General features: G+C 49.9%; 1 protein-coding gene across 1 annotated transcript in view; it reads left to right on the top strand.

The window, feature by feature from the left end:
- Positions 1–21,369, top strand: part of LOC146333990 (midnolin-B-like) — a 54,003-nt gene extending 32,634 nt beyond the window's left edge. Inside the window, exons 6-9 of the mRNA XM_084825365.1 lie at positions 2,612–3,040; positions 3,872–3,995; positions 10,375–10,662; positions 20,395–21,369. Of these exons, the coding sequence (XP_084681491.1) occupies positions 2,612–3,040; positions 3,872–3,995; positions 10,375–10,662; positions 20,395–20,657 (1,104 nt within the window). The 3' untranslated portion in view covers positions 20,658–21,369. The remainder of the gene's footprint in view (positions 1–2,611; positions 3,041–3,871; positions 3,996–10,374; positions 10,663–20,394) is intronic.
- The last annotated feature ends 522 nt before the right edge of the window (positions 21,370–21,891 follow it).

A 21,891-nucleotide genomic window follows, 5' to 3' on the forward strand; every position in this document is an offset into this window, starting at 1 on the left:
CCATCTCATTTCCGTCTGTGCAACCAAAGGTTTATCTAGCCAGCCAGCTCCATTTTCAGAAGCAAGTCAATTTCTTCTTGCTTGATCTGGGTAATATTCAGGGCTATGCTGCTCCTGCCTTTGGAGGTTCTGTTTCTGTGGCAGAAAGTGTCCTTGCGTCATTGCTATATAATCCTTGATTTCATCAAAACGTCCCAATCTTTAAAGCAGCGCAAGCTGAAGGTGCATGCGCACTGTTACTTCCTGCAGCAGTGAGTTTATTCAGTTAATCTCCCCAAACAAGCGTTATTGCTTCCCCGACATCACCGCTATGTGGGGTATTTTACAGGAACTGCGACAGGCCTTTAACCCACAGGGTTGTACAGTTACTTTTCAACTTGGGGGGGGGCAGTGGGGAGGAAGAGGCAGGACAGGACAGGACAGGGTGAGTGGGAAAGAGGAATGGGAAGTTTAGTCCTCAGCAGGTTCAAAATAGTGCACACCGCTGCTGTGTTTGGGGGTACGATTTCGTGTGTGATTCTAATCTTCCGTTGGGTATTCCAAACCCCAAAGAGCAAACCAGGTCTCTTTCCCTTGCTTTCTTTTTTGACAAGGTAGTGTCACCTCTGCGCCCCCACCCGCGCGCACACACACCCCTCTTGAAACATTGCCCAAGAAAGATCTTCTTTGCCCCTCCCTGCCCGGTGTCCGAAACTCGCAATGTTGCCTCCCCACCCACTTCTTTCTTCTGTAGCCTCCATCTGGCACGCAGGCCCAGTGGCCTGTGTTTCTGGGGCTGCTGTGTTCCTACTGGTTTCTCAGAAACCGGCTGGGGTCTGTGTGTGTGTGTGTGGGGGGGGGAGCTTCCATTTTCTGCAACAATGGGGCAGGAGTGGGGGGGTTTGTGGGGGGGAGAGGTGGGAGAAGAATTCCAGCACGCTCAGGGCATGGAGGACACCTTGTGCTTCTTTTAGGGTTTTTTTGCTGACATTTCTGCAGAGGTAAAGTTGGGGGGCGGTTGCAAAAATACTCCCCACTTCCTCCTAATGTGAGTGGCTGATTTTGAAGAAGTCTCAGCAGCGTGGGGGGAGTTGTTGTCTTTTTTGGGAGTGGGGGGGAGACCGATGAACTGAAATAAACCCTTCGCCTGGAACCCTCCAGCATTTTTCGCTGTGGCTGAGGCTTTCCTGCGCTCTCATGCTCAGCAGATCCCTTTGATTGCTTTTCCAAATGCTGGGGGATTGCTGCTAGCACTTCTCAAGCATATCTCTTTTTTTCTTTTTCTTTTTTTTTTAGTCTCTGCAGGCTGGATTAGCCCCATGGTCCAGAGGACTAGCAATTTAACTTTGTTTCTGTTTCTTTGTTCCTTGAAACAGCGGCTTCGCTGAAGCCCAGGTTTTCAGAGTTGCTGTCTCTCCCCTTCTCTTAGATGGCCAAAGGGAGTGAAGCTCAGAAAATAGCCCTGTTGATTTTATTCTCCCCCCACCCCACCCGCAGTGAGCTCCCTTCCCTATTCAGCTGGCAAAGATAACATTTCCAATTAAGTCTTTGCCCAGATCCTGTTTTTTAAATAAAGACTCCACCCTAGAAAAGCGAACCCCACCTGGTTAAGCAAATATTTACCACGGTCTTTCCACCCTGCCCCTGCAGCCAGTGTGACTCTGAAACCTCTCCACCCCAACTCCTGGCAGATCACTTGGGTGTGGGTATTATGGTCTGTCCAAAGGGATCCTCTCTGAGGGTGGGTGGAGATGTTGTACTGGAAAAATGGAAGCTGGCCTGGGTTGACTCTGACCCCTCTGTTGTCTTGTGTCTGCAGTTACCACCTCTCTCTTCAAGTGGCCTGACAGGTAGAAATTCAACAGGCGCTGCTCTTCCCCATGCAGAAGTCAGTAGTGGGACCTGAGCTGCACCTGTTGAACCACTGCCTTGAACTTTGGCAGGGGGGTGGGTGTGATCTGACTGGCCCCCTTCTAACAAAGGTTGCAGCCTGCAGGAAGCTGTGTTCTGAGGTGGCAACTGTACTGCCTTCAGAATGACTTGAGGTGACAGAAAACGTGGCCCGCCCACCCCAGAGCCAGAACCTATCAGGAAGCCAGGCCCTTCAACAGCTGCTCACCCGAGGCAAGTGTCAGCTCTAGGTGACTACGCATGGATGCTCTCTCTCCTTTTCTGCCTGCCTTTGTATAATTTCACAAATGTTGTGTAGCTATTGTATTTCTGCAAAAGGGAGGGGGGGAACAACAGGTTATTGTTGAGTTGTTATTTATTTAGTTTTTGGTTACTTTTTTGGCTATGTTTGTAAACCATTTGCCAGTTGGGCAGTATACAATTCTAAATAATAATAATAATAATAATAATAATAATAATAATAATAATAATAATAATAGCAGCAGCAGTGAAACCTCTCCATCTCGACCACCAGAGAACTCCAGAGCTGGAGAGATGGCTAAAAATCATTCCCACACACGCTTTCTCGCATTAGCAACCAGAGGCTTAGTTCCATATATTCCTGTGCTTTTCATGGCATCGACCTGTGTCCGCCCCTGGAAGTTTTGAAGCTGCTTCCTAGTCCTGCTGCTTTCGAAATAGAGGTAATGTGACAATGGGCTCCTTTCCTCCCTCTCCCCAGGTAAACAACTTCCTGTCTGGAAGGTCTCCGCTGACCCTCGCCCTCCGCGTCGGTGACCACATGATGTTCGTCCAGCTGCAGCTCGCTGCCCAACAGGGCGGCGCTCAGCTCCAGCACCGCCACGTGGTGGCCAGCCGCAGCGAGCAAGCCGGAGGGACGCCAACAACGCCTCTGGCAGCGGCCGGGCCAGGGGTCTCCAGTTGCCACCCGCTCCACAGCAGCAGCACGGCCGCCTCCAGGTTCACCCAGGTCCCCACGGTGCCTGCGTGCCAGTCGAGCCCCCCCGCCTCTCCTGCACTGGCTCCAGCCATGCCCACGTACTGTAGCCCCGCCCACCCCATGCCCGTCACGGCGGGGATGTTCCAGTCACACGGGGCCAGCACGCAAGCAGTGGGCAACAGCAGTGGCATCATCTCACCGTGTTCAGAGGTCAGTTGTGGGAGGAGACATGATGGGGGCACTATTGTGTGGAGGAAGGAAAAGAGCGCAAAGGGGAGATCTTGAGAGCCGGGACCTCTGTGAAGGCATTGGCTGCAGTTCCAAATGGTCGTGAACTCCTCTCTGGGGAAGGGTTTTTGCTGCTGCCCAGCTACCCTGCGACAGTCCACTGTGCAAACCCAAGGCAGGTCCTCTATGAGGGCGGAATTGGGCAGCCACGAACTGTTCATTGACGCAGGGAGGCCATTTGTGCAGGGGTGTTCTCTTTAGTCCCCCCGCCCAGATATTCCATGATTTGTGCCATCTTAAGAATGGTGACTCTCACACTTTCGCCAAAGCAAGTCGCTAGTCCCCAATGGCTGGCAAAGTGTGGGGAGGATCTTTTCATATCCTCCCCTTAGCTTGGGGTTAGGCAGCCTGAGGCCATCTAGCTGTGTTAGACTCCAACTGCCATCAGCCCAGCCAGCTTGGTCAGTGGTTGGGGATTATGGGGTTTGTAGTCCCCAACAGCCAGAGGGCACAGGGTTGCCTACCTCTGCCTTAGTTTCCCCCGCCTTAAAATAACTCCCCCTCCCTGCCTGACCTCCCAAGCACACTTTTTACCACACTGGTTCCAGAGCTTTACTCTGAACCGAGATCCATCATCTCTCTACCTCCATATTCGTTACCTGCAGTATTTTTACCTGGCTCTTCCCTGCCCTCTGGCTTACAGCCTGAAAGACACAACACAAAAGGAGAAGTGAAGGGGCGGGAGGAGGAAAAAAGCACGCTTCAGAGGTGCCCTGTCCGAATGTGGCCTTCGTGTTCTTCTGCATTTTCCAGGTGGATTGCACCACTCCGAGTAACAGTTCACCCAGCCCAGCCCAGCCTCATACCCGCAAACCCGGCGCTGTGATCGAAAGCTTCGTTAACCATGCCCCTGGGGTCTTCTCGGGAACATTCTCCGGTAGGCACATGTTGAACTTCTGTCTTGCCACCCCTTTTGTTGTCACCTTCTGCTGGACCGAGTTCGTTTGCGTGCAAGCCTGGGGGTTTCACAGGACTCTTTGTCAGGTGGAACAAAGAACTCTGTGAAACACTGAAAGCATGTATATGTCTGTGTACTTACACACGCGTGCACACACACACCCAAATGCATTGAATGCAGAATTTGCACTAAGTAGATAGTCTGTTTCCTGCCTCCCAGCTGAGCAGAGGAAGCTGCTCCAGCTGGTCCAGGGACTACAGAAGCAAGCAAGCTCCCAGAGAGCGAGCGACCAGGGGGAGCAAACAGACGTTGGCCAGGGGAGTTCGGCAGGGGAGGTCAAGGGGGAGGCCCCTAACCTTTTTTTTCAACTATTTGTCTTGTCACACACACTTCCACACCAGTGGGACTCTGCTTTTAACCTCTAGTGAGTAGAGGAGCAGGCACAGGCTAGTCTAGAACAATCACAAAGCTAGACACAAAAAGGGAAAAGAGGTAGCAAAGGGAAGACCAGAAGCTTGAAGAGCAACAGCAAGCTGAGGCAGAAGTGGGAAATGCTGAGGTGAGGAAAAATGCAGTAGAGGAGACTCCTTGGAAAAGGGTGACAGGAGGAGGAGAAGAACTAGACGCCACTCTGCGCCAGTGGAAGCAGTGGAGCTGTGGAACCGATTCCAGGTACTTGCGGATGAGACAGGAGGGCAGCCTGCAGAGGAAGAATCACAGGGGACCCCGCAGGAGAGCAAGCAAGAGGCTGAAGGTCAGCCAAGCAGAGGCCATGAAACCCAGGCCTACAACAAGAAGGAGAGAAGAGTGGTAGTAGTGGGAGACTTTGCTTTGATCCTTGCTGCATGGGATCAAGACCCAAGTATGTCACAAAGACCCGTGGACTTGCCAGGTATGCTGTCTCCCAGAAGGACGGATTAGAGACGTGACGGAAGGGTTGCCTGCACCCATAAAGCCCACTGACAGGTGTCCCTTTCTTCTCATCCATGTGGGAACAAATGATACCGCCAAGCGGAGCTACGAAGAAATCGCATCAGACTCTGAAGCTTTGGGAAGGAAACTCCAGAACTTTGGGGCCCAGATAGTTTTCTCATCCATCCTTCCAGTAGTTAGAAGAGGGATAGAAAGGGAACGAAAAATACTCCGGGTGAATGACTGGCTACGAAGGTGGTGCCGACGAGAGAGATTTGGATTCTGGGACCACGGGCTATACTTCCTGGAAGATGGGCTGTTGGCTAGGGACGGGTTGTGCCTCACAAAGGCTGGGAAGAATGTGTTTGGCCACAGCATGAAGAACTTCATCAGTAGGGCTTTGAACTGAATCCTACGGGGAAGGGAGATGTAATGTTGGGGGTAACAACGGACGTAGGCGCATGCACTGCAACGGAGAGAACAGCTCTGATAGCGCCCAATAATAGTCTTCAGACACATGAAGGAAGAAAGCCAGACCATGAAGCACATGGTTGTCAATATACTAATGCCCAGAGTATGGGAAGCAAACGGTCTTGAACTCTTAACACAGGAGGGAAATTATGACTTGATAGGTGTAACTGAGACTTGGTGGGATGACTCTCATGACTGGAATACAGCAATTGAAGGATATAACTTGTTCAAAAAGAACAGGAGGAACAGAAAGGGAGGTGGGGTTGCACCGTATGTGAAAAATACATATCTCTGCACAGAAATACAGGAGGATGAGCTTGGTAGCCCCATCGAGAGCACCTGGATCAAAATAAATGGAGCAAAGAATAAAAGGAGCAAAGAATAAAAGGAGCATGGTGGTTGGAGTCCACTCCCGGCCACCCAATTAAGGAGAAGATGAGGATGAAACTTTTGAAAAGCAAATGGCCAGTGTTTTAAGGAAGCATGATGTAGTAGTAATGGGGGACTTCAATTTCCCCGATATTTGTTGGGAGACAAATTCTGCAAAACATGGCTCCTCCAGGAAATTCCTGACTTGTGTGGCAGATAACTTCCTCCCACAGACAGTAGAGGAAGGAACCAGAGGATCAGCTATCCTTGACTTGATCCTAACCAACAGATGACTTAGTGGATAAAGTAGCAGTTACAGGAACTCTGGGGAAAAGCGACCATGTTGTGCTTGAGTTCTTGGTTCTAAGGGAAGCAAAAGCCGAGTGTAGTCAAACGCGTACCCTGGATTTTAGGAAAGCCGATTTCAATAAACTCAGAACAATGACCAGTAAGGTCCCATGGCAAGCAACGCTAACGAGAAAAGGAGTCCAAGATGGGTGGGAGCTTTTAAAAAAGGAAATTCTCAAGGCACAATTACAAACAATTCCAACAAGAAGAAAAGGTGGAAGACAACAGAAGAAGCCAATGTGGCTTCACAAAAAGCTTAAGGATGACCTGAAAACAAAAAAGGACACATATAGGAAGTGGAAAGAAGGCCAAGCAACAAAGGAAGAGTACAGGCAGGTAGCACAGAATTGCAGGGATGGCATCAGGAAGGCTAAAGCTGAGAATGAGCTGAGGTTAGCGAGGGATGCTGAAAGCAACAAAAAGGCTTTCTTCAGCTATGTGCACAGTAAAAGGCAGAGGAAAGAAATGGTGGTTCAGCTATTAAATAAGGATGGCAAAACGATAACAGAGGACAAAGAAAAGGCAGAGGTGCTCAGTTCCTACTTTGGCTCAGTCTTCTCCCAAAAGAGGGTCCATGACCCCCCTGGCAAAGGCGAAGTACAGGCTGAAGGGGCAGGATTGCAGCTTGAGATCAATAGGTATATGGTCAAGGAACACCTAATGACTTTGAATGAGTTCAAATCTCCAGGGCCAGATGAACTGCACCCTAGAGTAATAAAGGAACTGTCAGAACCGCTGTTTATTCTCTTTGAGAAATCATGGAGGATGGGGGAAGTGCCAGATGACTGGAGGAGGGCTAATGTTGTCCCTCCCTTCAAAAAGGGTAAAAAGGAGGAACCTGGGAACTACAGACCAGTCAGTGTGACATCAATCCCTGGGAAAATTCTGGTGCAGAATTTTCCCAGATGGATAAAGCGATCCGTCTGTAAGCACCTTGAAAACAATGCAGTGATTCCTCAAAGCCAACATGGCTTTGTCAAGAACAAATCCTGCCAGATGAATCTGATCTCATTTTTTGATCAAGTAACCTCCCTTGTGGACCGTGGGAATGCTGTGGACATCATATACCTTGACTTCAGCAAAGCTTTCAGCAAAGTGCCCCATGATATCCTGATGAGCAAACTAGCTCAAAGTGGGCTAGATGAAACAACGATCCGGTGGATCCACAGTTGGCTACAGAATTGGACTCAAAAAGTGCATCTCAATGGGACCTTCTCAAACTGGGGAGAGGTAACGAGTGGGGTACCGCAGAGCTCAGTCCTAGGCCCAGGGCTCTTCCACATTTGTATTAATGACTTGGAGGAGGAGGTGCAGGGAATGCTGATCTAATTTGCGGCAGACACAAAATTGGGTGGGATAGCTAATACCCGGGAAGACAGAAACAGAATTCAAAGTGATCTTGACAGACTGGAGCGCTGGGCAGAAAACAACAGAATGACATTGAATAGGGATCAATGCCAAGTTCTGCACCTAGGAAAAAGAAACCAAATGCACAGTTACAAGACAGGATACGTGGCTCAACAGCACTACAAGTGAGAAGGATCTTGGAATTGTTGTCGATCACAAGCTGAATATGAGCCGACAATGTGATGTGGCTGCAAAAAAGGCAAATGCTAATTTGGGCTGCATTAATAGAAGCATGGCTTCCAAATCCCGGGAAGTCCTAGCTCCCCTCTACTCAGCACTGGTTAGGCCTCATCTGGAGTACTGTGTCCAGTTCTGGGCACCACACTTTAAGAAGGATGCAGACAAGCTGGAGAGGGTTCAGAGGGGGGCAACAAAGATGATCAGGGGACTGGAAACAAAGCCCTATGAAGAGAGACTGAAAGAACTGGGCATGTTTAGCCTTGAGAAGAGAAGACTGAGGGGAGATAGGATTGCGCTCTTCAAGTCCTTGAAAGGTTGTCACAGAGAGGAAGGCCAGGATCTCTTCTCGATCACCCCATGTAGGGATGGGGGAGAATTTCTCCCCGAAACTTCGGGGGGCCGAGCTTCAACGCATTCGGTCCTCCGAAGGTTGTTCAGGGAGAACATCTCCGCCCCCTGGGATGGGACTTACCTTTCACGAATGTCCCTCCCGGCGGCGGGTCCCGGCGGCGGTTCGGCAGGTCTTCGTCAGGGGCGGGGGCGGCAGCCGGTCTTTCGACCGGCTGCCACCGCCGCCGCCATTACAAGCAAAGTAAAAAAAAAACAACAACGCCCCTGTGATAGGCTGCGTAACGATTAACGTAGCCTATCACGGCTAGATTTGCAAAGTCAGCCGTGATAGGTTACGTTAATCGTCACGTAGCCTATCACGGGTGACTTAAAAAAAAAAAAAAGCGCGTACAGCTAATGGCGGCCCCCATAGGGAGCCACCATTCGCGTTCCTTATTTGGTCCCTGTAGTCTGCGTAAGGATTTACGTAGACTACGGCGAAAATAAGGGCAACGCAAATAGCGTTGCCCTTATTTTCGCCGTAGTCTACGTAAATCTTTACGTAGACTACAGGGACCAAATAAGGAACGCGAATGGCGGCTCCCTATGGGGGCCGCCATTTGTGTACGCACTTTTTTTTTTTTTCAAAGTCACCCGTGATAGGCTACGTGACGATTAACGTAGCCTATCACGGCTGACTTCGCAGATCTAGCCGTGATAGGCTATGTTAATCGTTACGTAGCGTATCACAGGGGCGTTGTTTTTTTTTTCTTTTGAAGTTCGCAGCCGGGGAGACGGGGCACTTCTCCCTGGCCTGAATTTCGGCCAGGCGAGGAGGGAAGCCTCCCCCCCCCCCCCCGGCCTGAACTTCGGGGGGGGGGGGAGCAGCAAAGCGCCTCCCCACCACTGCGAAGCAAGCTGCGAGACCGAGTAAGTGACTTTCGTGCACCCCTACCCCACAGTGCAGGACATGAAATGATGGGCTCAAGCTGCAGGAAGCCAGATTCCGGCTGAACATCAGGACAAACTTCCTGACTGTTAGAGCAATACGACAATGGAACCAAATACCTAGGGAGGCGGTGGGCTCTCCCACCCTGGTGGCATTCAAGACGAGGCTGGACACCCACCTGTCAGGGATGCTCTGACTTGGATTCGTGCATGGAGCAGGGGGTTGAACTCGATGGCCTTGTAGGCCCCTTCCAACTCTACTGTTCTATGATTCTATGATACTAACCTGATTCCTGGTTGATTGAATGCAGACTTGGAATTTATTTATTTATTTATTTATTCATTGCATTTATACCCCGCCTTTTTTCCTCTTGCAAGGAACCCAAGGCGGCTTACATGATCCTCCTCCTCTCCCTTTTATCCTCACAACAACAACCCTGTGAGGTAGGTTGGGCTGAGAGTCTGTGACTGGCCCAAAGTCACCCAGTGAGCTTCCATGGCCGAGTGGGGACTAGAACCCGGATCTCTGGGCTCCCAGTCCAACACTCTAGCCACTACGCCAGGATTTGAGCATTGAAATGCATTGAATGCAGAATTTGAACTTCATGGATACTAACCTGATTCCTGGTTGATTGCATGCAGACTTGGAATGCATTGAATGCAGGATTTGAGCATTGAAATGCACTGAATGCAGAATTTGAGCTAAGTGGATACTAACCTGATTCCTGGTTGGTTCCTGCAAGACGCTCATGTCTGTATCAAATAAACATCTCCACAAGCAAAGCGAAAAGAACCGCGTCCTCTCTTTCACACAACACACAGTACCCATTACCACAGGATGTTGTGATGGCCACTGACGTGTTAAAATGGGCTACTGAAAGAATGCATTCAATTTAAAGGTGTGTGACTTGTAATCTGTCGGTGACTGCTTGCAATTTTAGCCACTGAGCACCACATTCCAGTATATGTCCTGGAAAATGGTGAGCTGAGCTTAGAGGGGTTGCTAACCTGCCCAGAATGATTGGTTGGTTGGTAGATAGGTAGGTAGGTTACATTACGATCACAGATCAGCACATCCCTTATATTCATGAGAGCTAAAAACTTGCCTTTTTCTTTTCTTTTTTTTTAAGGAAAATAAAACTTAGTTTTCATTTTAAGTAGGTACAGGGCAGTAAGTTCTTGAAGCCTTTCAGCCACCATAAATGAAAGAACAATATTTTTTTAAAAAAAACATGGTATGGTGTTTTATTAAGAAGTTGAAATAATAGCCATGAGGGCTAGCGACGTTCTTGAAGGAAAGTTGCAATAGTAGCCATGAGGACTAGCAACTTTAAAGAGAGGGAGTGAGAAATCAAGGATTCTCAGAACTAATGTGTTGCTTTTTCTCTTTCAGGCACTTTACACCCCAATTGCCAAGACAGCAGTGGGCGGCCGCGGCGGGACATTGGCACCATCCTTCAGATCCTCAACGACCTCCTGAGCGCCACCCGGCACTACCAGGGCATGCCGCAGTCGCTGACGCAGCTGCGCTGCCAGACACAGTGCTCGCTGTCACCCTCGCCGCCTCCCTTCCTGGTTCTTGCCGGCAACACTACCTCAGAGAAGATGGCCACTGCCGCTAGCCAGCCTTTGCACTTGGGGGCCCAGTGCCCAGGCCAAGTAACAAGCTGCAAACCCACCGGTAAGTCCCAAATCAGCTCCCTGGCTTAGCCCAACTGCAGGTCTCTGATCTGTTTGGATTTAAGGACCCAGCAATGGCGGGTGGAAAGTCTTGTGCTATATTTTTCCTGTGGAATTCTAACCACCACCCTGTTTTATTTTTAGAAGGGCATTGTTACCTAACATTAATGAGTAACTTTAACAGACGAATGACCCTACGATACTGGTTGAGCTGGGCGGCTGAAATTCATCCAGTACCAGTCAGATCTAAAACTCAAGTTGTCATTTAAGTTTTGGGGGCAAGTGGTTCCGAGTTCTTTCTGCATGTGGCTTTTCAACCTTGCTAGAATTTGTCAGTTAACCGTTTTCAATGCCTTCGTATAATGTTTTATATTTTTAGATTTAGGGTGCATTCCTATGCATGTTTAGGCTGGCTGGGGCATGCTGGGAATTGTAGGACTTTTGTCTGTCTAAGCATGCATAAGATTGCACCCTAAATGCTTGCATACGTTTATCTGTTTGTTGGTTGATTTCATTTCTAATCAACCCAATAACTAACATTCTCTGGACAGATTATAACCCATTAAAAAACAAAAATGCCATGTCTGAATATAGTATTTCCCAGTGCAGCCCCATGCATGTCTACTCTGAGGTTCCATCGTGTTCAGTGGGTCTTGCTCCAAAGCAACCGTGTACAGGATTACGACCTCAGCGTGCTTTTATTGGGGTGTTTCCCCCGCCACAATCCCAAAGTTTTCGAGATATTTCTTTGGAATGTAAAACATAACCCTGCAAAGACAGGTCCCTGCTGCAGGAGCTTACAGCTTTCTCGCTGGGGGAAGGAGGGCAACACAGAAGGGATCGAAGTGAGCACCGTTGCAGCTGGCTAGATGTGGCGCAGGGTGGCCATGTTGCTGCCACCTAGCAGTTTGCTTCTAGTTAGATTCTAGTCCACTGATACTTTTTTATTATTATTATCACCATCTCAGAAGACACAGCACGCAAGGAAAACAGGATGAGGAGGGCAGAGGAAAAAAATGAAGTACCTTTCCGCAGGGCTGGTGGAATGGTGCTGGTGGCCTCCAGGTCCCACTGTCCATCGCCACTGCCTGGGGCTGATGGGAATTGAAGTTCACAGGAACTTTTCATAGAATCATAGAATAGTAGGGTTGGAAGGGGCCTACAAGGCCATCGAGTCCAACCCCCTGCTCAATGCAGGAATCCAAGTCAGAGCATCCCTGACAGATGGCTGTCCAGCCTCTTTTATGGGCCCATAACCCCAGGTAGCAATGTCTCTTGTCTGCTCTGCATCACCCACCCACCCCAAAAAACCCTACGCTGTGTGTGTCCGTTACCAGTTCCATTATTTTAGACCGGCTTTCCCAACCTGATGCCCAACCTGTTTTGGACTACAGCACCCAGCATTCCTGACTGGGTCTGATGGGAGTTTCAGTCGAAAACCTCTGGAAGGGCACCAGGTTAGAAAAAGCCAATGTAGATTTTGAAAGGCTCACTCCTATGGGTACTTAGACAGAAAAAAGTCCTACATCTCACAGTGGGTCCCAGCCACCATCTCCCGATGAGCAGAGTGCAGCATCCTCTGCCCCTTTCGCGATGACCCTGTGAGGTTGCTTAGGTGGACAGAGGGACTCGTCCCAGGTGAGCTGTATGGCTAAGTGGAGATCAGACTTTCCAAACCCAGAGCTGTACCTACTATGCCACACTGTCTCCCCCCTCCCCCCCATGTTCTTAGTACCAAGATGTGTGCTCTGTCGTCAAGGTGCTTTTGCAGCAACACAAAAGAAAGATGAGATGACTCAGAAAAGAGGACATGATTGATTTTTTAAAAAAAATTATATTATTTGGGGTTGGGGGAGATGCTTCGAAACATTTCTCCATTTGGCCAGATGGTAAATCTTCCTGCGCATGTAATCTCTGCCCCAATTAGAAATCCCAGGGAAGGAAGTCTTACTGTTTGACTGGATCCGCTTCAAAGCCAACCCGACCCCATCAGGAAGCCCTCCTTCGGTTCTAGCCCTGTGTTGGTAGCCACCTTTGGACCACCAGGCAGTAAACAGGGCTCAGAATGCCAGAAACAGCTGTGTGGTACAGCCCTTCTGATAGTTCTCTGGATTCACAGTCGATGGGAGGGCAGGTCATGTGTTAGAATGCGGCCCACTTAATTCTAATTCTAGGTCACTGCAACGCTGGAACACAAGGCATGAAGGGATAGCTTCTCTCTTTGAATATGCTAATGTCTGGCATTCACCCATTGCAAACCTGATGAGATTTTGCAGGGCATCTTGGCCCATGTCTTTTAATTTTCTGAAGTGTCATTTGCAAGTGGACTGCCAGTGTCTAGATCTGATGACTGAGTTATGGTGTGTTTGCTTCCTGCCTTCAAAATCCTCCCATCTTCATAGAAATGGCTTTTCAGGGAGGGGGGAGAGTCCTTTGTTTCATTTTTCTTGAATGAGGTTTGTCTTTTGTTGCATTCCGTCATTCCTACCCCATTCTTATATGGCTGGTTTGGGTTTTTTTGTAGATTTGCCCAGTAATTCTCAGATTTCTTTTGTCTTTCTGATTCATTTTCCCTGCCGAGGTGTGAAAATGAAAATCCTTTGTGGCTGGGATATATTTCTTCTAGGGGAGGGGCAACATAGAAAGAATTACATTGGATTTGTTGTCATCGTCGTCATATTGGGTGGATCCAGACACGGTTCTCCGTGGAATAGGACCACAGAAATCAGTGGGGCCTCACTAACTTAAGTCCCACTGGTTTCCAGTGGTCTCCTCTTAAGTAGGATGAAGTGTGGATCCAACCCATTCTCAATGACATCCAAATAGCGAATGGGCTGGTTGAAATATATGCATTTATTATGTATTATTAGTATGTATATCTCAGCTTGATTGCTAAAGTGCCTCCCAGGCGGTGAAATCAGTTTCCAGTTTTGACCATTTTTTAAAAAGTGGCTAATGCAGGGCCCTCCATTTGCCTCAGCAAAAGTGGCAGGTCTCTGCCCCAGGTTGCTTACAAATTAGGTGTTGACAGTGTGGAAAGGCAACCGAGGGAAGGAGAAGTGGGAGTGGTGTCTTGAGGGCTTTAAGGTGTGTGATCCTCTATGCACTTACCTGGGAGTAAGTCCTGTTTAAACACAGTTGGGCTTATGTCTGAGTAGACACGGGGGGAGGGGGCGCGGTGGGAGCATGGAACTGAATGGTTTTGTAAAAGAACGTCTGGATTCTTTCAACTTCCCCAACCTGCCCCCTCCAGATGTGTCTGACTGCAGTTTCCATCCTCCCCAGCCAGAGAGTCCCTGCTTTGCATGCGGAAGGTTCACAGTTTGATCCCTGGCATCTCCAATTAAAAATGAGGATCAGGGAAAGCCTTTCTCCACATAAGATCCCAAAGAGAGCCTCATGGCTGGCCCCTGGGGGATTTGAACCCAGTTCCCCCTAGCTCTGTGTTCTAACCACTACACCACACACTCTCTGGGCATTCAGCCTGACACTAATCATGGTCCTACATTGGGTTGCGTCCTTGCTTGTTTTATCCCCCCAGTGTTATGGGATTTATCCCCTCTTCCCGGCACCATTCCACTGTGACACTACTTGGATGGCTCTCACTTTGGCGCTCCTGCGTCTCTTTGGCAACATTGCGAGGAAGCCGTGGGCCCCGGTCCAAAAATAGAACAGTGAGTTGGTGGAAGGGAGGGAGGGGGGCAGTCTCTACAATGCGACATGGCTTTTGCTTCTCTTCTCCCCGCCCCCTTCTTCATCTCCATTTCTGTCTCAAATGGAAAATTGGAATCTCTTCTCTCTCTCCCCTGTCACCGCCACCACCCCCAGTTCTGCAAAAAAAAGCGGCAGACATCTCTGTCCAGGAGCCTGTTTTTTGCTGATGTTGGTTCATGGGGGAGGGGGCCCACTGTAGGCCACTTCCCCCTCCCTCCCACTCACCGAAGCCTCTTCGTTTGGTTTTTGACTCTGTGGTTTGCAACTGGGTTCAGAGCATCAGGTTGTCAGCCATGGCTTAAGTGAGCAAGGAGAGAGGTGCATAATCCTTCCCCTGCTAACACCTGCCTGTCACTCCACCCCCCCACATACATGCCCCCATCTCCTATGCATACATACACACACACACACACACACACACACACACACACCTCCACCCCCCACCTGCATTTATCCCCCAGCTGGGCTCTGTGACCAGAAGCAAGACCCGGGGGATGGGGGGTGGCATGCAGGTGGCTGGCTGACAGAAGGGAAAGTGTTCTGCCTCCCCTTTCCCGCCTGCTTTTCGTCCTTGGGTATCTCCCCCCCCCCAGGTTTTGTCCACCTAATTTGTGGCATTGTGCTGTCCCACTGCATCTGGGGTCTTGAGCAGGGCCTAGCAACCCACCCATCCACCCCAGTTGAACCTAACGAAGGCCTGGATTTTATGGGGGGTTGGCACCCATTTCCCCTGAGTCACTGGCTTTCTGCGTGGAGGGATTTATTCCCATCGATAGGAGTGTTCACTCACCTGGCAACCTTATCCCTCAGGGGCTGATTTCCCATATGCAAGGATGTATTTATTCCTATCTAGAAGAGTATTCGGTTACCTGGCTTCCTTACACCTGGGGTTCTGCTTTTCTGTATACAGCAATGTATTTCTTTCTGTCCAGAGAAGCGTTCAGTCACCTGGCGTCCTTATCCCTGAGGTGCTGCTTTTCTGTATGCGGGGATTTATTCATTTCTGTCTAGAGGAGGGTTGAGTTGCCTGCCGTCTGAATTGACACTCGTGTCGTGTCCACTCCATATCTTGGCGGAGAGAATTATTTTGGCTGTCCCTTCTCCATGACCACAAGTGACCCATATTCTAAGACCTAGACCTGCCACTGGCCCCATCTTTTTCCCCCCAGCTGCCAATGGAGGGCAAGTTGGACAGTGCTTCTCTAGAGCCCAGTCCTCTACATTGCTGCGGTGCGCTCTGTCCTTCCCAGTGAAGATAGAAAAGTGTGTGAGTCCAGCCTGTTGTGAGTTCCACCTGAGCTGTGAAGCTATGACAGCAGTGGCCTACCTTGCATGGCTGTTCTGAAGATGAAGACCTCCAAAGGGTCCAAAAGGTGGTGTGCCCGCTGATAGACATCCAGGGTGAAAAGGCCTAACTAACACACACACGTGCATTGGGAAGGAGTGCTGTATATTGGTTAGAGCATTAGACACAGGAAAGCGGTCTCCTCATGAGTTGTGACTGCTCCGATTTGACAGCGACTCCTGGAGGCTCCCCTCAGGAAGATGCTTTTCACTGGAGACGGCCAGCCCTGAACCCAGGGCCTGTCACTGCTGATGAGCGTAGCCTGCTGGGGTCTGTCTGAAACACAGATGCCAAGGGACCCTTCCCTCTTCAGGAAGGCAGATGATCAGGCGATTGGCGTGTGGACTGCTGGCCTCCGCTGTTGCCTTTTTGCCCCCGCTGACTCTTGCTGCAAGGCAGGGGATGTCCTGGGTTTGAATTGGCAATTGCGGGGAGAAACAGAGCGGCCTACCCAGCAGGGATGTTGTACAGTCCCCAAAGCGGGTTATGTTTAGCACCATGAAGTGCACTACCTTCTAAATTGGGGGGGGGGGAGTGGGGGGCATGACCTTGCCATTGGCATCAGAAGCATCGTTCAGTGCCTGGTTTTCCTAGTGGGGTCAGTCCAACCTCGTCACACTGCATAGGAAGCCTTCAAGGCCACCCAATGATGCCAGCAGCATCCTTTTCCCTCCTTAACCCCCCTCCCCGCTTTCTGGGAATCTTCTCTCCTTTTCGTCTGTTTCTCTCTCTCTCTCTCTCACACACACACACACACACACACACACACACACACCGCTTTCAGTCATGCACCAGTGCCAGCCAGCTCTTCCCCGCTCTGTGCAAGATGGCCTAGATACATCACATGGACAGATGCCCGTGAACTTGGCAACTTCACTGGCAAGGAAAAAAACTGGGGAGGGAGGAATATTTCGGGCAGCCAGGGTGACCAGCTGCTGCTTGTCTGAGCTGCCACAAAAAAGTGGATCTCGAGGTGGGGGGGGGGGAGCTTTTTTTGGCTTGTGCACGGTTCACTTCTGTGGCGTCCAGGGCTGCGTTGTTCTTTTGGCCATCTCCAGTCCGTCTCCCTTGCGCTCTCGCCCCTTTGCGCACATCTCTGGAGTGTTTTCTCTCTAAGTGCGTTTCTCCTCCTCATCGCTCCCTCCCTCACCTGTTTGTTCAGTTGGTTCCAGAGGCTTGAGGGGGAGGCAAGCAACCTTATGAGGAAAGTGCTGAGATGCACGGGGATGACTTCGCCCCTCCCTCCTCCTCCAGTGCACCTGTGCCTTGGCCGTTGGTGATGGGGACGAAGGAGGGGGACTGTCCGCAAAGCCCCCTTCCCAGCCCTTCTGAACCGAAAGGGGGTAAATGGTAGCCATGTGTCCCCCTTTCCATGCCCAAAGTGCATGGGATGAGCCTTGTGCCTTTGACCAGGCATGGGGCACGGTTTCCATCCAGCCTATCTCACATGACTTGGATTTCTGGGCTGGGCAGCCAGGGGTGTGATCGCCACAAAAGCATCTGCCTTCAGCTTACTCCCTGGGAGACTTGGCACTTCCAGTTTCGGAAGCTCTTGAGTGAGGTATAGGGGGGTCCCTGATGTGGGTTACCCCTGAACTGTGGCTGATGTACACCTGAGTTTCCCAAAAGTGGGATGCCACCAGATGATCCTCTTTCAGGGGATGCGCCTCACACTTATGGAGCTGCCCCCCAACTCGTAAAAGCCATGCCATGGCCGGGGGGGGGGGGGGGACACTAGCAAAATACCTGGGATCTTTGAGTTCATGTCTCAGCAAAGAGGGCAGCTTGCCAACTGGGGGTGTGGGAGCCAGAGGGCCAACAGAGCCAGTGCATCTGGTAGGGATCTCTTCTGCTATGTGGTCTTCCCCCAGAGCAGCGGGTTCCCTGAATATAGCTGTGGGTCTTTCGGACAGGCCCAGACCTGGGTTGTTAGAGCGCTGGCTGGACCTCCTGCATTTAATCTCTGCAATGCTGCTAGCTTTTGGGTGGCACGGTGTTCTTCTTTAAGAGTACCCCTCTGGCCTGGAAAGAACTGATTGATTGGAGACAGCGTGGTATAGTGGTTACAAGAGAGGTCAGCAACATGGTGCCCCCTATCAATTTTGGATGATGGCTGCCCTAATCCCTGACCCTTGGCCATGCTAGCTCAAACTGATGGGAGTTGTAGTCCCAGGGCACCTGGTTGCCTAACACCTCATGTTTGAAGTGGGGGCTTCCCAATGCAGTTGGGCTGGCATTCTCATCCCCTCTAGCCCTGGATGACAGAGGCTGATGGGACTTGTAGACCCATGACATCTGATCTGCCCTCACCAGCAGTGGTGTGGGGGTGATGGAGGTTGCAGTCCAAGCACGTCGAATCCCCGGCCCAGGGTTAGAGCATTGGGCAACACCCGGGTTTGAATCCCTACTTGGCAACCACCGGGGCCTAAGCAACTGCAGGGGTGGCGTTGTGAGGGCAAACCTGTGGGGAGAAGGGATTGCAGAGCTCCTTTAGACAAAAGGCATGAAATCAATGAAGAAATAAAAATATATAGTCAGCTCAGGTACCAGGACCATTGAAGGGAGCTCCTCATTATGAAGTGGAGGGGGAGTTGGGGGGGTTGTTTTTCCCAGCCTGTCCACAAAGTCATCCCCCTTCCCCCCCTCTCTTTCTGTGCATTTGCACAATTGTGGTCTCCTTGGATGAATGCTTTTAGAATAAATACTGCCCCCAGCTTCTGTCCTGCCTGTCACCACTGTAGATTAGGGATGCCCTTCTGTCCTTAAGGGCACAAGATCAGCTAGTTAATTCTTAACATGCTCTGCTACCTCTCGCTCTGCCGTTGCAAGAGGTGCGGGGGGGGGGTAGAATGCTGTTCTTTTTTTTCTTCCAGTGCCTGCCTCCTCGTCTCCACTTATCGCACCTCACTCAAACCTATCAGGTTTTTTTTAAACGCTTCTTGGGAGGGCCAGCTTGCTCTGCCTGCCATGTGGGGGAAACTGAGGCCTGGGCAAATGACGGCAGCTGAGCTGGGCCGTGCAGTCCTGTTCCTTTTTGTTCAGCTTTTGCTTCTTGCATTTCTGCTTTTTTAAAAATCCTGTCTCCTCCCCTTTTCCGCCCCCTTTCCCCTGCCCCCCTTTCCCCTTTTCTCCCCCCCCATCCCAATGACACTGGAGGGGGAAGAAAGGAAAGAGAGAGAAAGAATTCCATGGCCAACTTGGTTATTCTGTGGCTTCCGCTTTTTCTTCTTCCTCCATTACTGCTGCCTGCCCTCCTCCGCTCCCCCTCCCAAAACCTGGTCTCTGTAAACATTCAATTGTTTGTCCGCCCACAGGCTGCTAAAGGAAGGGGGAGAGAGAGAGATGCTTCCCCCCCCCCCATGCTGAGGGACTGGTGTTTGTGTGCATGGGGGGTGGGGCTCTTCAAGTGCAGTGGTTGTGGGGGGACAGAAGGTTAGGTATCCTTTTTTTAAAAGAAAAATTGAGTCCATGCATGATTTTTTTCATTTTTTCGGGGAGGGGGGTGTTACGCTGTTGAGCTTTGTGGGGCTTTGAGTGGCCATCTTGGATCCACCAGCACTCACATCGGCCAAGCTCTGTTCCAGGTCCCCTTGGGTTCTCCAGCTCAACTGGATGGGGTGGTACATCAGAGCCCCATTGTGCCCCAATGTCAGGATGGTTGGCTGTTCTTATGCAATCCCTGTAGTGCGGGTAAACTGCCCCCAGTTGCAGGGCAGGCAGCTGTATACAACTTCGGAATATAGGAAATGCTTTGCTGGATCAGACCAAAGGTGTTTCTGGACCAGAATCCAGAGGGAATTGGAGGGGGAGAAAGTGGCTGACCAGTTAAACACCTGGTCCACTTATTTCCTCCACCTGCTTTTTGTAACACCTTCCCCAACGAAGAGAGACCTGCAGATTTCAGAAGCTTGCACATTTCTTTGTGATCTTGGAGTTGGCGTAAGAAAGGTATTGCTCTCTCTGGACTGTGGGATTTCTCTTCCAGTCAATACAGCTGCCTTTGTTTTTTTTAGATAGTTTTTTCTAATTATTCACATGGAGGAGGGGCAGTCACAGAAGACACCCCCCCATCACTGGCCGTCCTTTCTGTATACTGTTACCTTGCCAAGCATCTGCCATTTGCTTCCAAGCGTCACTTGTGAGCTAGAAACTTAAATCCAGTGTAGCGTAGTAGTGGTGGATAGGGCTGGGCCAAGCCTGGGTTCCAATCTCCAGGCACATTCACCAGTATCCAGCCTCTCACAACTGCAAGTCTCAACAGGGACCTCTTGAGGATTTATAGCAAGCAATAAGACGGGATTGGCTCTCTGGCATCACGTGACTGGCGAGGCCAAGAGGATTCTGGGATGCACTGTTCTAGCATCCTGGCTTGAACTGCCTGGCGGCTTGGGGAGAAGCCAACTGAATAGGGAAAACTGAACTGTTCAACACCCCACTTTAAATCTGATTGCAAAGCCTCGCTGACTTCAATGTTCTTGTTTCGCTGCAGGTTTTTATTTCACCTTTAATTGTTCCAGCTCATTTTCTGCACCTCTCTGGAATTCGTTAATGAAGGGCAGAATGTCACTATTTAAAATAGATTTCTTAAAACCCTGTTTCTCTTTTTGCAGCCAAACCAATGCTTCTGACCCTGCTTGATGCCCCTTTTAAGGCAGTTTCCCTTCTGTTTTTCAGGTGAACACTTGCGGCAGACGGAAAACCGTGCCACCCGTTGCAAGGTGGAACGCCTGCAGCTCCTGATGGAACAGAAACGCCTGCGCCGAAAAGCCCGGCGGGACGCCCGCGCGCCATATCACTGGCTGCTGAACCGCAAATCCAGCCGAACCAACAGCAACAGTAGCGTCTCCAGCGAAGGCAGCCTGGATTTAGACTTCGAAGACTCTGTGTGGAAACCTGAAGTCAAGGCAGACCTGAAATCTGAATTTGTTGTAGCATAAAAACTTTAAAAAATAAAAATACAGAAATAACGAACCTCATGTAGGGGAGGTGGAAGCGTTTCCAGGAGGGGAGGGGCTGCCAGAGAAACGAGAAAAGACCATTTAGTAATAATTAAATAATTCAGTTTTGGTCAGTGAGAGCAAAGTTTTTTGGGTGCTTGATTCTGAAAGACTCAGTTGCTGTGGATTTCTTTGGGTCGGACGTCGTCTTCGGATGTATTTAGATGGATGCAACATCCCCTTGGAGAACAGTATTTTCTTTTCTTTTTTAAACACTCTGTTCTGTTTTTTATTTTAAGAGCTGAAACAGCTTGGGGCAAATCAAGCCCACAAGAGATGTTCCTTCCCAGGAAGAGAACTCGAAAGGAAGATGGTGAACACTTAAGAAAAATGGGTGGGGACTCTTCAACCAGCTGCCTTAGACTATGTGTGGAGGAGAAGACAAACCCAGAAGATACCAGGGAGCTGGACTTGAGTTGTGCAGAACTGGGAGGGCTGAGGATTTCAACCTCCCTGGCTTCCTGATCTGATTGTATTTTCAGGTGTGGGGAGGGAAAAGCCAGGGCTGGTGGGGAGAAAACCTTTTTGGTGTAGCAAAGCTGCTTGCTTCCCTGTGAAATTGGCGAGGATGTCTGTTTAAAATTGGAGGCAGTTGGAAGCATCCTCTTTTAAAAAAAAAAAAAAAACCCAACAAATTTATTTTTTATTTTGGTGACTTCTGTGTAATGGGAAGCGCTGTGCGTTCTTCAGGCGGGGGGGTGGATCGGGGGGGTCAAAAGATGGATTTGAGGGGGGAGGTGTGTGTCAATGTGTGTCCTTTTCTTTCCTTCCTTCCTTCCTTCCTTCCTTCGATATGTAGCGTTCCTTGACAAATCTTGAAGCTCTCAAATTTAAGCGCTCTCTTCCACGGATGTTTTCATTGCCAGGACCGCATGCACTTTATTCAAGGTGTGAATCGTAAAACAAGCCCGTAAAACATTTTGGATGTCCCAAGATGATATTGGAGAGTGGAGAAAGGCACGCTTGCTATGACCTTAACTCGAATATCTCTTGTCCTCTCTCCATCTGCATTGTACATTGTTGATACGATATATCGACTTCCTTTTTTATTTTTAATTGTGCACATTAAAGCGTCACAAGATTACTGGGTTTTGCTTTCCTTATTCTTTTTCAATTGTCACTGGGAGAGAGTGTGAACCAGCCAGGCTGGGAGAATTAAGACTAGTAACCTGTT

Source organism: Heloderma suspectum, chromosome W (assembly GCF_057233095.1).
Source record: "Heloderma suspectum isolate Gila_16-S chromosome W, 16-S_ref, whole genome shotgun sequence".
NCBI lineage: Eukaryota > Metazoa > Chordata > Lepidosauria > Squamata > Helodermatidae > Heloderma > Heloderma suspectum.